The sequence below is a fragment of the Gymnoscopelus microlampas genome (assembly GCF_963454915.1).
Source record: "Gymnoscopelus microlampas genome assembly, chromosome: 5".
Lineage (NCBI taxonomy): Eukaryota > Metazoa > Chordata > Actinopteri > Myctophiformes > Myctophidae > Gymnoscopelus > Gymnoscopelus microlampas.
Window position 1 is genome coordinate 51,151,362 of NC_139942.1, and position 15,550 is coordinate 51,166,911.

A 15,550-nucleotide genomic window follows, 5' to 3' on the forward strand; every position below is an offset into this window, starting at 1 on the left:
ATGGACTAAAACCACCAATAGGGACAAACTGTAATTACTTAAGCCCCGCCCCCTCTGTCTGCCCATTGGCTGGGCTTTAAACAGCCATTATTCCAGTTTGCAGCATGCTACCAAGTACAAATTTGGTAAGTGGACTCAGACCACCAATAGGGACGAACTGAAATGAGTTAAGCCCCGCCCCAAAGGCACCGCTTCCTTCACACAGGGTGTGATTTTTTTATTGACAAATGACCAAATTTTTTCTCTTACACAATTATTATTATTATTATTATTTTTCAATACTGTGTTTTCTCTTATCCTCTTTTCAACACAGTAGCAATGACTTAAAACTCTTTTTCTATCAATTCTCTTACAAAGATCCTGTGTTTTTTGCATCGCGATACATTAACTCATTTAAAATTGTCATCAGTTTGAATCTAATTGATTTACGATAAATCGTTACTTGCCTCATTATACAGTATTTATTTATTTATTTAATTAATGTATCTGTTTGTTTGTTCATAAGAAATGGTGACAATAGAAGATCTTCAAGATCACAGCATGTGAGCTTGTAGATCAGCTATGTTTGCTAACGTTTGTGCCACATTGTTGTATGACAAAGTATATAAAACAAGGCCCAGCAGTGATGATATTCAGTATGATATCTATCGCCGTATCGTCGCTAATTTATTGAATTGGAGAGAGAAGATGAGATTATGTTGTCTATGGTTCCTGGCAGCTCGAAGCAATGTGCGTGCGTGTGCGTGTGTGTGTGTGCACTTACTATTATTAACCCATTGAGACCTGAAGCCAATTCTACATGTCTCCTAAATCTCAACAGTATTCTGCAAAAACGTATGTTTCTATGTCAGTGCTGCTCAATCTTTTTCATGTCAAGGACCCCCAAAATTATATGTATTTGGCCGCGGATCCCCATCAAAATATGTTGTTCCAGGGACCCCCCAGATGCAAAGATTTGAGTTAAAAATGTTCGCTTTAAAAATATATATATTCAAAGATTTGCACACATTTTCACGAATTTTCAAAAATAGCAGATATACAAGCTCGTAGCGCGGCACCGAGTGCCGCGCTACAAGCTTGTATATCTGCTATTTTTGAATAGCCCAAAGTGTAAAATAATGCTTTTTAGCTCAAATCTAAGAATGACACAGTTCCAGGTCTTAATGGGTTAACCCAGTAAAGCTGGAAAAACATGTCATTTTAGATTTCTTTGGCTATTCAAAAATAGCAGATCTACAAGCTCATAGCTTGTAGATCTGCTATTTTAGACAAATCATGAAAATGTGTGCAAATCTTTGAATATATATATATTTTTATAATATAAGTTAAAAAAAATCCTCAAATATTTATTTTAGAATGTGAGAAATAGACATTGTATGGACAATTGTCGTGATCCTGAAATGGTTATTTTATGGTTAGAAGATTACGGTTGTGGCTTGTTGTGGCGGTGTGTGTGTGTGTGTGTGTGTGTGTGTGTGTGTGTGTGTGTGTGTGTGTGTGTGTGTGTGTGTGTGTGTGTTTGTGAGAGAGAGTGTGAGTGAGTGTGTATGTTTCGATCCTCATGGCTCTCCTCCACCTCCCCTGCGGTGTGTGAAATCTAACGGCACAGCTGTTGAGCTCAGGGCATCGCTACGTCTTCCTGTCCCCCGCGGACATTCCATCAACAACCTTCCGTGATGACACACAAACGCACACACACACACACACACACACACACACACACACACACACACACACACACACACACACACACACACACAGCTTTGTAATACTATACGTGTGAGGACATCGACATTTTAGGACAGCGATTTTATGAGTGGCATTTTAAATACATTTTGACATTTTTAACCGTAAGCCTAAAGCCGAAAAATGTACAAGCTCACAACGCGCTGCGTCACGTTGTGAGCTTGTAGATCAGTCATTTTTCGGTGCATGACACTGCCACGCAACTATAAGTATAAATCACGTATCAAGTATAAATCACGTTTAACTCTAATTCCAACCCCTTAACCTGATACAGAGTGTACATATTGTATTAACATACTACCATACAGGTTGGACAAAATTACATTTTATTCATTAAATAAAAGTTACACAGTGCCACGTTAAAGGGATAGTTCACCCCCAAAATGACTTTTTTGTCGATCGATTAGTCACCCCATGGAGACTTGAATTCATGGACATTTTTTAGTTTTTGTCGCAATTTTTGACGTTTTCCAAAAGATTTTGCAGAAATGTGCGTGTAGCGTCTTGTTAGAATAGTGTCATGCCCACACAGGCGTAAGATAGCAGCATGTAGCGTTTTGTTAGAATAGTGACCACACAGGCCGCACGTAAGCTAGCAGCGTGTAGCGTTTTGTTAGAATAGTGACTGACCACACAGGCGTAAGCTAGCAGCGTGTAGCGTTTTGTTAGAATAGTGACGACACAGGCCTAAGCTAGCAGCGTGTGTAGCGTTTTGTTAGAATAGTGACGACACAGGCCTAAGCTAGCAGCGTGTGTAGCGTTTTGTTAAAATAGTGACCACACAGGCGTAAGCTAGCAGCATGTGTAGCGTTTTGTTAGAATAGTGACGACACAGGCATAAGCTAGCAGCGTGTGTAGCGTTTTGTTCTGCGGCTACACCATATAAAAGCCGAGCCAATTCCTTTCATCATCAGCCATGTTGTCACTTAATCTGCGGCTGAAGGTCTAGTAGTGGTGTCTTTGAAGCTATATAAAAAAGCCAACAGAACAGACCGCACCTCATCTCTTTCACTCTAAGCAATCTTTCTTTCATGCGTGGCAGTAACCTTGAATCACCCACCCCTCCCACCCCCACCCATCACACTCCCCACTCACCCCCTCTCCTTTGATTTGTTCTGTTAAGAAGCTTGGAAGAAAAGCGGGGCGGGTCTTGATGAAATTACTTTCAAACAAAACACTCTGGGGGAGGGGGGTGACAAGATTACCTGTGGAAGGACTGAAGTGCTAGTGGTATAAATTCTGGTATAAATGCAAGCAGCCAGCTAAGCAACTGCATCAGTGGTGGAAAGTAACTTTACATTTACTCAAGTGCTGTTGTACCTTTTTTTTTTTTTTTTTACAATCTTTTACTCTTACTTTATTTGAGTATTTTCACTTCCCTCTGCTTTATGCATACATGTTTTTTACTCCACTACATTTATTTGACAGCTTTAGTTACTATACTTTGCAGATTTAGATCATTAATAATACCAAAACAGGTGTTAACCACATAAGCCCTATACGTTATACTTTCACTATTCAAAAATAGCACATTTTATAAGCCGCATAACCCGTCGTGAGCTTGAAGATCTACTATTGTCATTGTCATTTTGAAAACCTAAAAAAACTTGAGAATTGGGAATGAGAAATGGGGCATTCCGCATAATTTTACTTTTGGTACGTTAAGTACATTATGATGTGAATACAGGCTTCTTTTTTTTCTTACTTGTAACAGAGTATTTCTACCTGGTGGTATTGCTACTTTATTTTCTCCCCAATTTAGTCGTTAGGCCAATTCATTCCTCCCCACTAGGGCTGTCACGATTACAAATTTAAGTTGATGATTAATTATCACTCAAGTAATTGCGATTAACAATTTGATTGTGTTTCTGTCATTGACAAAATTACATATCTGTTTGGCTTTTATCTTTCGTAGACAAAAGTTGCACAGGGCAGATATGACAAATAACACTTGTCATTTCGAAAAGGGGGGGGGGGGGGTCCAATATTCAAATAATCGTTATTAACACATCGGGTGCCAAACACGGTCTGAACCGTGTTTTCACAGAGTAGCGCTTTGGTGCCGAACACGGTCTGAACCGTGTTTTCAGTCTTTTTGTTTTTTTCGTTTTTTTCCACACGGGAGGGGCTGGAGCAGCTCTGGAATCACCCGTGGTGATTCTGAGAAGTAAAGGACAGATGGATCACCGTGTCAAAAAACATGGCTCCCATCCGCTTCCGTTCTATCTCCTTCTCTATAACCTGTATAACTCCGAAACTTTTTACGCTAGGGAAAACGACTAATTTTGTATGCACGATCGCTCCGCCATTGTTACTCGCGTGAGAGATGTTATCGTTCCAGGCGTTAGCCAGGACCATCGTGCAAAATGAACGCATGCTTTTTTTCACATGGATTTCTCGTATGGGAGTCTACAGCTTAAACGGCGCCGTGCAGCTTAACGGTGAGATTTCTGGCACCGAACGTAATCTGTTATTATAAAACTCTGGCACCGAATGTGTTAATAGAATTACAGTACATATCCCTAGTACTTGACCACTGCGCCACCCGAGCACCAGAGTACCTCTTCTTCTGAGCGCTAGTAAAACATTCAGCAGCAGCAGCCAAGCACCCTGCTTTTTATTATACTGTACTGTATAATAAAAAGAACTGTGTTGTGCTGCGCTGTACTGTATGTACTGTGCTGTGCTGTGCGCTGCCGCAATGGCTGTTTATCACTGAGATTCCATATCATCGCTGTGGGGTAGAAACCTTGTATGTCCAAAACCAAACCTGTGTTCCAATGGATCCAACGTAGTTATTATTTAACCATAAAGCTGCTGTTAATACATTCATTCATTCATTCATTCAATTCATTGGTTCAATATTCATAAAACCAACATACACACTTGTAACCGCTTTGGAAAATAAATCAGAAATAGCAAAAAATAGCAGACCTACAAGCTCACAACGCGCAGCGATGCGACGCGTTCTGAGCTTGTAGATCAGATTTTTTTTGCTACTTTTGTCCGTTTAGTATGACAAAGTAGGGCCATTCATTTACATACAAAAACAAAAAGTTTAAATAATATATGGAGATATGAGGTTTCTGCCCCGATGTCTTGTGTACCATAAATAGTGGCAGCATACATTCCAGAGGGAATCCATTGTGAGGTTTGAGCGGTGAAATGTGTGTGTGTGTGTGTGTGTGTGTGTGTGTGTGTGTGTGTGTGTGTGTGTGTGTGTGTGTGTGTGTGTGTGTGTGTGTGTGTGTGTGTGTGTGTGTGTGTGTGTGTGTGTGTGTGTGCGTGCGTGCGTGCGTGCGTGCGTGCGTGTGTTGGCGCTATTACTTTGATCCACTGCCGTATCGCTTCGTGTTTTATTATTATTGTATGATGCCATGTATGGGTATTACTCTGCCCTAAGTCCTACAGTGTGTGTGTCTGTGTGTGTGTGTGTGTGTGTGTGTCTGTGTGTCTGTGTGTGTGCATGCATGCATGCTTGTAATACTACAGTATACTGTTGAGGGCCAAAAAGATTGGGGTTGGGTTTGGAGTTATGCCGACTTATAACTAGCTGCGTGTCAGTGTCGTGCGCCGAAAATGGCGGAGCTAAGAACCCGTCCCGCGGGGGAACTTCAGTTTTCAGCTTCACCCAGCTGAGCTCCGCGGACAGTGAAGGGGGGAGCAGTTAGGGGGTTAAATGTCTTGCTCAGGGACGCTTCGACACATTTTTGAGGGCTGGGATCGTACCCGGGACCTCCGGGACATCCAGAGTTTATACTTGTGACCTTGTAGATCGGCAGTTTTCGGTGTATGGCACCGCCACACAACTGAGTATAACTCAGGCTTTCAGGGTTAGGGTGAAAGTGGCCCAAAAACAACAGGTAAAAAATCTTTGCACACCAACCTAGTAGGACAGGTGCGTCGTATATAGGAGGAATGACCAGCCAATGTACTGGAAGAGGAGAAAGTCCCACACACTGTGTCTTTAATTACAGCAGAGTTTATTGAAGCGGACACAATGTTTCCGTCCACTGATCTTCATCAAGTCTTCAGATCAATCCTCAGATACCTGAGGAAGGGCAGTCGACTGAAACGTTGTGATTGCTTCAGTGAATTCTGCTAGTGAAGACAAAGACATTTATTATCAACTAGAGTTTCGGGGGGCTACGCCCCCCTCAACCCCAGCCGCGCACGGGGCCCAGTGTGGGTGCGTGTATATTGGGGTACCCAAATCGCCGGAGTAAAAGTGTCCAAAAAGGAAAAAAAAAAAAAAAAAATTTGGAAAAAATGTAAATAGTGATTGTTACTTTGGTGGTCCGCGGACCCCCTGGTGGTCCGCCGACCCCTGTGAGTGTTGGGACCCCCGGGGACCCCCCTGGAACATGGCGGACCCCTTCGGCAGTTTTTTTTTTTTTCATGCACGGTTTGCTTGTTTCTGTCGCTTGTTTTTTAAAACCTGGCAGCAAACTTGGCAACCCGACTGACATCACTGACCTATCCTTGGTATTTGTACTTCCGGGTTGCATAATGATGACATCACTGTCGAGTCCTGTGGTGTCATGAACCTAGGCAGGTTTGTTACCCTGGGCAGCGTGCTGTGCTGTGGCGGTGGCTGTTTGTTTTTGTGTTTGGGATGAACATGGCACGTGAAGGACGGACATATTGTGATCGAGACATGAGTGAAGTGAAAGTAACGGCCTGGGTGGAACAAAGGAGGTACGTAAGAAGGGGGGGGGGGGTTGAAGCAAAGGAGCTGTGTGTGTGCTGTTGTGGAGGACATGGGCAGAGTGCAATGGCGGCCGCTCGTGTTGTTTCGGCGAAACCCGTCGCCGTGCGGTGTCGGTGGTGTGCACGGTAAACGGTACGAAGCTGCCTCCCCTTCCGTTTTGTCCGACATTTGGTGAGTAGAATTAATTATGTTGCGCGGTGGAAAAGGTGTAGTGAGCAATGAGAGGTCCCCTACGCGACGCGTAAATTCAGCGCGGCCGCCGTGGCGAGTCAGTTGGCGACATGTGGTCTGGCGGTGCGTTGTTTATTCGATAACAGAGCTGTGGGGTGTCGCACCTAGGGTGCGGAAGTCGCTCGCCATTTATATAGTTAGATGGAGTATAGAAACCAGCCCAGGGATCATCTCACCACAGGACGGGGCTCACGTGTGATTTGACAAAGCGGTCATATCCTGCCAATCACAGCGTAAGAACGGGCCGGTGTCTGTTGATAAATCTGGCGACTGAAAACGATCGGCATTTAAGTGACTAGGGCTGTCCCCGACTCAGGATTTATTGAGTCGACTCAGAGTCGCGGGTGTAATGCAGAATCGACGGAGTCGTTTTATATTAAAAGGTCGCCCTGGGGGGGTGCCAAGCAGCAAGTGCTGCTTTAAAGAGTAAACACTGGACTTTTTTAGTCCTTGTCCTTCGTAACCTCGAAATGCTTCCAAACTTTTAACCTCTTTGTTTAAGACATGTTTTCACTTTTCACCTGCGATATAACCACTCCTCCTCCACTCCTTGCAACACGTGCTTCTCCTGCTAGTTTACCGCGCATGCGCACCCCCCCCCCCCCCAAAAGAAAGCTTGACTCAAGTGAAAACCTGAAACTTAATTACATAATTAAACTATTTTACTAGACGTTGCGTTGTCTGTTTCCCATAGGCTACGCTGTTGAATGAACAGACTTGCCAAGCATAACTTTAGACGTGGTGAATCAGGTCTTTCACAGTCCCCAGACCCAATGACTGGAATAGGTTCTGAATATTAATTTCACCCAGCACTGAGAATATGATGCCCTGGAGACATGGCCGTGCGCTGCTGTTTTGCAAAATGAATATCCTCTTGGCACACGCACGCTTAGGTCTTAATAGAGCCAGATGTCGAGATATCTGAATGACTGTTAAAGCTCCCGTTTAAATGGGTGACTGATTAAACATCCAACCTGATATGATATATTGATTTTAATTGATATTAATGCCATATTATTTTTTTTTTGTTTTACTGAGGTGACGTTTAGGAATAAGGTTAGGTTCATGCATAGTTTTACTGAGGTTACGTTTAGGAATAAGGTTAGGTTCATGCATAGTTTTACTGAGGTTACGTTTAGGAATAAGGTTAGGTTCATGCATAGTTTTACTGAGGTTACGTTTAGGAATACCTGGTGGTGACCGTTCCGAAATCGCCGGGTTTGACCCCTGGACGAGTGTTCTTGTATTCCTGATATCCAGATGCCGTTCACATCAAAGTGATGGAATGGTAAATGCCCCTTTTTTTGGTCTGCGCAAGGTTGATAAATGAGGGCCAGCAGTGTGAGATGTTTTCCTCTTCTAAAAATGGCATTCATAAAAAATGTTTATGTTCTCAACAACTACAGCATAGTAACGCATGTGTGTGTGTGTGTGTGTGTGTGTGTGTGTGTGTGTGTGTGTGTGTGTGTGTGTGTGTGTGTGTGTGTGTGTGTGTGTGTGTGTGTGTGTGTGTGTGTGTGTGTGTGTGTGTGTGTGTGTGAGTGCGTGTAAGTACGTGCGTGTAAGTATACAATATCTTTGCCAGAGTGTGTGTGTGTGTGTGTCTGTACGTGCGTGCGGGTATACAATATCTTTGCCGGAGTGTGCACGCCTCCTAATTAGCGTTGTGTCTGTTTGCTTTCTCTGAGTCATTGCCCCTCTGATCACAGAGAAAGCAATTTATCAAAGAAAAAAGCGTTTCCACACAGAGCCACTGGCCTCGCTGTGTGCCAGCAGGCAGCATGGATCAAAATGGATTTCCTGCTTTAATGATACGTGCTGTGCTCTTATTCTGTAATTATCCTGCTGTACCCTTATTCTGTAATTATCCTCACCGTGTCCGTGGGTGTGAGTGAGGCTGGCCTTATCTCGTGCAGTGGTGGAAAGTAACTAGGTACATTAACCCTTTAAGACCTGAGGCGATTCTTTAAAAATGTTTTCTAAATCCTAACAGTTTTTGGAAAAAAATCAAAAAAAAAAAAGTTTCAAGATTTTTCAAAAATAGCAGATCTACAAGCTCATAGCGCTGCACTCGGTGCCGCGCTATGAGCTTGTATATCTGCTATGTTTTAATAGCCAAAGAAATTTAAAGTGACACAGATGCGTTCCAGGTCTAAATGGGTTAAAGGTAGGGCAAGTGATTTTCTTTGGTTAAAATAAGTGTTAAATAGCTGTATATTCTGATAGTAATCATTGCTATAGAGTGTGTGTTCAGTAACAGGAGTCTCCATGTCTCTCCAGCTCTTTATTAAACAGAACGTACATGTTCAAGTGGGTGGAATATTTTCAGCCAATCAGAAAAGAGTACCCATTTAAGTCAGATTAAATTTTGTATAGTGTTCCAGTTCCAATCTTATCTGCTCATTTCTCATGCCACCACTTCTAATTTAACTTGTTTAATATGCATTCTGTGCAAGTTCTCTCTCCTGATTGGATAAAATTGGTATTGGTATTGGTTTATTAGTCAAGTGCTTAAATTCAGTGTTTTAATTTCTTCTTTAAACCTAACCTGAATGATGAAAGTGCTTAATGCTAAATGAAATCATTGAGGCATGGTTGGTAATAAATGCCACTTTATGTTTCTGGGCATCCGTTTCAAAAGCCACACTCAACACACACACAACCTCCCCAGGTAAAGGACACACTTATGTAATGAATTCTGGAGTTTATTTTCAGACATTTGTTTTTTATGAGGAACAGCAATCAACGCATTCTCACTGTCTAGCTGTTAAAGCAGTGACGGCTGGGGACGGATTTGTCCATATGTCACTATGTGACATTCCGGTGGGGGATTGTGTGCTGTATCCAACATGGCAGCCATGTAAAACAAACACGCAAAAATTGGTATCCCTACCTGAAAATGCATGTTCTGTTTACTAAAGAGCTGGAGAGACAGGGAGACTCCTGTTACTGAACAAACACTCTATAGCAATGAGTAGCCTACTATCAGAATATAGAGCTATTTAACACTTAATTTAACCACACAAAAACCCTACCTTCAACTCAAGTTATGTACTTAATAAAATCGTTTGGTACTATTTGAGTACTCATGTACATTTGTCATTAATGTATACTTCTACTCCACTACATCTCAGAAGCATATTGTATTATTTAGTCCCACTACAACTATTTTAAAGCTTTAGTTACTATATAGATTTAGATTATTATTTAGCCCTATTTTATACTTATACTTTGTGTACGTAGTTTCCGAAAGCTTTTGAAAAATGTTGAAAACTTAGAAAGAAAAACTGTGAGATGTGGCATTCTACATAAGTACTTTTACTTTTAGTACAAATATTTTGATGCCAAAACTTTTGTTCTTTTTTACAAGGCTGTTTAATACAGGACTTTAACTTCATGACTGTGTATTCCTCCCCCCCTCAGGTATGATGAGTCACCCTCCCATCCCCATCAACGTATTGGCAGAACACACCGAGCTACTGAAAGCCAACGACAACCTGAGGCTCTCACAGGAGTACGAGGTGAGGAACAAATCCCTCTGCTACGGATCATCCAAGGTTTCAGAGAGCCTGCTGCCATTGGCACTTCAGTGGAACATCAGGGGATTGTCCAAGCATTATGGATTTTCCAAGTGTGAAATGGTGCCTGGTGCGAATTGGCCTAATTTCACACCAGGCAAATCACCATTAAGACCTGGAACGCATCTGTGTCACTTTTTGATTTGAGCTAAAAAAGCATTATTTTACACTTTGGCGATTCAAAAATAGCAGATATACAAGCTCATAGCGCGGCACCGAGTGCCGCTCTACGAGCTTGTAGATCTGCTATTTTTTTTAAACTATGAAAATGTGTGCAAATCTTTGAATATATATACTGTATAGTTTTAAAGCGAACATTTGTAACTAAAATCTTTGCTAATGGGGCGTCCCTGTAACAACGTATTTGGAGATGCGGGTCGGCGGCCAAATAAATATAATTTTGGGGGTCCTTGACATGAAAAAGCACTGATTTTTTTTTTTTAAAACCACTGATATAGAAACATAAGTTTTTTCAGAATACTGTTGGGATTTAGAAGACATTCGTAGAATCGGCCTCAGGTCTTAATGGGTTAAACAATGTTACAAAGTACTTAACAACATCAAATCAAACAGTGAATCAAAGGTCATAGACAATTACAACAGTAAAAATAACTAGTAAAGTGAAGAGAAATATGTAGAGGTCAGATTGTCTGTAACCAAAGATTGTCAGAGATTTAGTTAATCCATTCTGACATTTGTGAATGTCATTGTAATTCCTCATTTCCATCGAGTGTGTATATATCTATCTATACATTTCTAAACCCAAAACCCCAAAAAAGACCCTGCCACTGTGTGGGACTAAACACAAAAACAACATATCAATGTCACTAACAAGACACGCCACAACGTGCAGAATAACACAACATTACAGTCGGCCATGTTGTTCCTTAGCGTCATCGCCGACCACCGCCCAACGAGACCCAAGTGAGGTCAGACAACACACTCCATATTTGGGCATAGCTCCATTGGGAACATCTCCTATTATGGCTTTATATAACCGCCCAACGAGACCCAAGTGAGGTCAGACAACACACTCCATATTTGGGCATAGCTCCATTGGGAACATCTCCTATTATGGCTTTATATATTATAGAGACCAACAAACACAAAGCACCGCGCAGCGGCTAGGGGGGAGGGGCGCGCAGCGCCCCGACCCTCTAGTATATATATATATATATATATATATATACACACACATTATACATTAGCCGAAAATAGCAGATCTATAGTTGTGCGCTTGTAGATCGGCTATTTTCGGAGGCACTCTCTTAGCACATAAACGAACACAAACAAAGCAGATTCAGACAATATAGAACATCACAAAACCCAGCACTGTTTTTTTTTTTTAAATAAAAATGTTAACATCCTATTGATTTTACTATTTTATTAGGATATTCAAATAGTAAAAAAAATACCGGCTTTCACCTGCTGTGCCACAACTTCTGGCACGGACTGATAAAATGTAGCTCAATGGCACAGACAGGATTAAAACACCACACAACAGTGCAGAGCACAAATGACCCATAACGGTCAGGTAACATCCGTGGCTTCAGGGTAAGCACTTTAAATTTTCAATTTGTACATTTATGAAGAAGTATACCAGCTTTTCCAGTGGGAAATCTCAGAGACTGTCAGAGATAACACCAATGTCAGAATCAATAAAATAAAAGATCTCTGACAGTCTTGGTCTGCAAGTCATTAGCATCTCTGTGTATACCATACATCACTTGTTCTCAAAGTTGCGGTCCGGGGACCCCCAGGGGTCCTTGAGGGGGTTCCAGGGGGTCCCCAGCAAGATGTGGAACAGTTTTAAACTCCGAAGTTCGGAGCTTGTATTTTAGCTATTGTCGAAAGATGTTGACAGCATTTCTCTTATGGCGGTCCCTGGCACATAGTAGTTTCAGGTGAGGGCGTGTGGCCAAATACATATCAATTTTGGGGTCCTTGACATGAAAAGAGTTTAAGAACCACTGGCATAGATCAAGGGGTCCTCAACCGTTTCCAACACCAAGGCCCACCTATTCATTCATCATTACAACCTGTCAGGGACCATAGAATTACCTTTCTCTCACAAATTGGCTTTTATTTTCTCGTTTATTAGTCAAGTGCTTAGATTCAGTGTTTTCATTTCAACTTTAAACCTAAGCTGAATGATGAAAGTGCTTATACTAAGTAAAATCATTGATGCATGGTTGGTAATAAAATGCCACTTTATGTTTCCGTTTCAAAAGCCACACTCAACACACACAACCTCCCCAGGCAAAAGAACATCAGTACGTAATGAATTCTGGAGTATATTTTCAGACATTTATTTTTATTTATATGAGGAACAGCAATCAACGCATTCTCACTGTCTAGCCGTTAAAGAGCTGACGGCTGGGGACGGATTTGTCCGCATACGGCGCTATATGTGACATAACACACAATGTCATTTACAGCTAAACGTCAGCGCAACACTTATGGAATACTTTCATTACCGTAAGCAAGGAAAAACTTTGTTTTGATGTTACTTTTAGTTCAATGTATTAATTAATGTATTAACACATCGGGTGCCAGCATTCTCCCCATTGACTGCGCTTTGCTGTGTAAAGCTTCCGCGTGCGTTACAAGCAAATCCACGCAAAAAAAAGCATCGATTCATGTTGTGCCATGAGCCTGGCTACAGCCTGGAACCATAACATTTCCCCCGCGAGTTACAACGGGGGGGGATCGCGCATGACCGGTTTTCCCCACAGGAAACAGATTCGGAGATATAGGCGTTTCAAAGTAGGAAATAGACAGGAAGCGGATGGGAAAATATTTTTGTTTCCGGTGAGCGATCTGGCACTTCCTTCGCAGGATTACAATGGGTGCTCCCAGAGCTGCTCTAGCCCCGCCCGCGCGGAGAAAAACGAAAAAAACAAAAAGACTAAACTCACGGTTCAGACCGTGTTCGGCACCGAAGCGCCACTATGTAAACACACGGTCCAGACCGTGTTCGGCACCCGATGTGTTAAGTAGCCGTGTAATAAGCGGAATAATTGAGGAGTATAATTGAGGAGCATTATTGATAGATAAATCCCGACAAGGTGATTATAGGCACCGACGCGTAGCATTTCCTGAAAAGTAACGCTTTTGTTTTGGACATACAAGGTTTCCAGCCGACAGCCACGAGTCGTAATACAATATTTGATGGATGTCACTCAGTGTTTTTCCATTATTCCATAACATGGACCAGACAGCCGGCCAACACTAAATCTCCTGGGTTGTTTTTACAACCTCCGGCCCTGACCACTAAATCCTCCAGAATGTTACCAGCTGCTGTAAACGTCCAACGGTGTGAACCAAAGGGGCAAACCCCCCGTCGCTGGAATTGAAGCTCACTTCCGGGTTCTCGTTCAGCCTGCTGTTCCTATTAATGGCCCAGCAGATATTTAACATCATAATCTCAATAGAGTCAATAGAAGGTTTTGGGCGAACTTTACACTTGATTTTATTACCTTAGTAAACCTTTCCATAAACACTTTGTTTTCAATCGCAAGTTTAAAGTTGAACGATAAAGTAGGGTATGTTTATAGGGTGTCTACTGGTTCTACCAAGTGAAGACCCGCCCTTGCTGCGGTTGCAGCCAATAGCATTAATTTCCGGTTGCATTTCGGACCGGATATAGAAAGATGGCTTATTTGAAATCGCAGAAAAATAGGCTTCATTTACGTTCTATAGAAACCAATTGCCATATTTTTTTACGGTCTTTGTGAACATGTTTCTTTCTCCCCATGCAGTCTATCGACCCGGGGCAGCAGTTCACCTGGGAGCACTCTAACCTGGAGGTCAACAAGCCGAAGAACCGCTACGCTAACGTCATCGCATACGACCACACCCGAGTCATCCTGGCTCCCATTGAAGGTAGGTACAACACATACAAGAACCGCTATGCTAATGTCATAGCATACATACAATAACCTCTATGCTAATGTCATAGCATACATTCAATAACCGCTACGCTAACGTCACAGCATACGACCACACCCGAGTCATCCTGGCTCCCATCGAAGGTAGGACAGTTCTTTGGTGAAGTGGGGTGGGGTGGATGGAGAGAAAGCTAAAATGTTGATGTTGCACCCCTATGGATGATAAATAATCATAAAATTGCAGATCTACAAACTCACAATGTGTCGCATCGCAACGCATTGTGAGCTTTATTTTCTTTGCACGAAGAAAAACAAAGTTTTAAATAGGGCTTAAGTGACTAATCAGACTCATTGATTTAGACACTTGTAAAAAAACAAAATAACATAACATAACAAAATAAAAAACAACACAAATTTGAAAACCTGCGTCACGAATATTTATTTAATCAAAAAAGCAATCAATAGAATAATCAATAAGAAGATCATCGATAGTTGCATTCAGCAGGGGAAAGAAATTCAAGAGTCGTTATAGATTGTGGGTACAAACAGCAAGAAAACAGTCCTTGTAGATTAGGGATACTGTATGGGGATGAGGGATCGGGTAAGGAGGAGGGGGGGGGGGAGGGGGCGTACTGTGTGATGGATATGAAATATGAAAAATGATAAACAGAGTGGTGCCAGAGTGGCTGTGTGTGTGTGTGTGTGTGTGTGTGTGTGTGTGTGTGTGTGTGTGTGTGTGTGTGTGTGTGTCGCGGGGGGAGATTGACAAACAGTGCGTTCCAGTACATCTAGCACCGCTGCAGCACGGCCACAGAGAAACGATTGGATTCGCTGCCTGTGAAGAATTGAACAGTCTATTCTTTTTTTTTGTCTATTTGTTTGTTCTCATTTTGAAGTCAGGCAGCAGTCAGCTCTAAATCCAAACCTTGTTTCCTTGAAGCCTCCCCCCCACCCCCCCCCTTCTTACCAGTGGTGGAAGAAGTACTCAGATATAAGTAAAAGTAGCAATACCACAATATAAAAAATACTCTGTTACAAGTAAAGCACAAGGCCTGTGTTCAAAGTGTTACTTGAGTAAAAGTACGAAAGTGTTGGCATCAAAATATACTTAGAGTACCAAAAGTTAAAGTGCTAGTGTTTGAAAATCAGATCTACAAGATATACAAGCAGATCTACAAGCTCACAACGCGTCGCTATGCGACGCGTTGTGAGCTTGTAGATTTTGAAATAGCCTACGTATGAAATAGGGCTAAAGTGGTTAATGTGTGTTTTATAATATAGTAATTTATATCTGCAAAGCAACTAGTAACTAAAGATTTCAAATAAAGAGTAAAAGTACAATATTTGCCTCTGAGATGTACTGTAGTGGAGTAGAAGTAAAAGTATTGCAAATT

At 42.0% G+C, this 15,550-nt stretch overlaps 1 protein-coding gene across 1 annotated transcript in view; it reads left to right on the forward strand.

Moving 5' to 3' along the window:
- ptprsb (protein tyrosine phosphatase receptor type Sb) overlaps positions 1 to 15,550 on the forward strand; it is a 186,417-nt gene that overhangs the window by 147,451 nt on the left and 23,416 nt on the right. The window contains exons 20-21 of the mRNA XM_084056464.1: positions 10,112 to 10,209; positions 14,028 to 14,151. Coding sequence (XP_083912590.1) covers positions 10,112 to 10,209; positions 14,028 to 14,151 — 222 coding nt within the window. The remainder of the gene's footprint in view (positions 1 to 10,111; positions 10,210 to 14,027; positions 14,152 to 15,550) is intronic.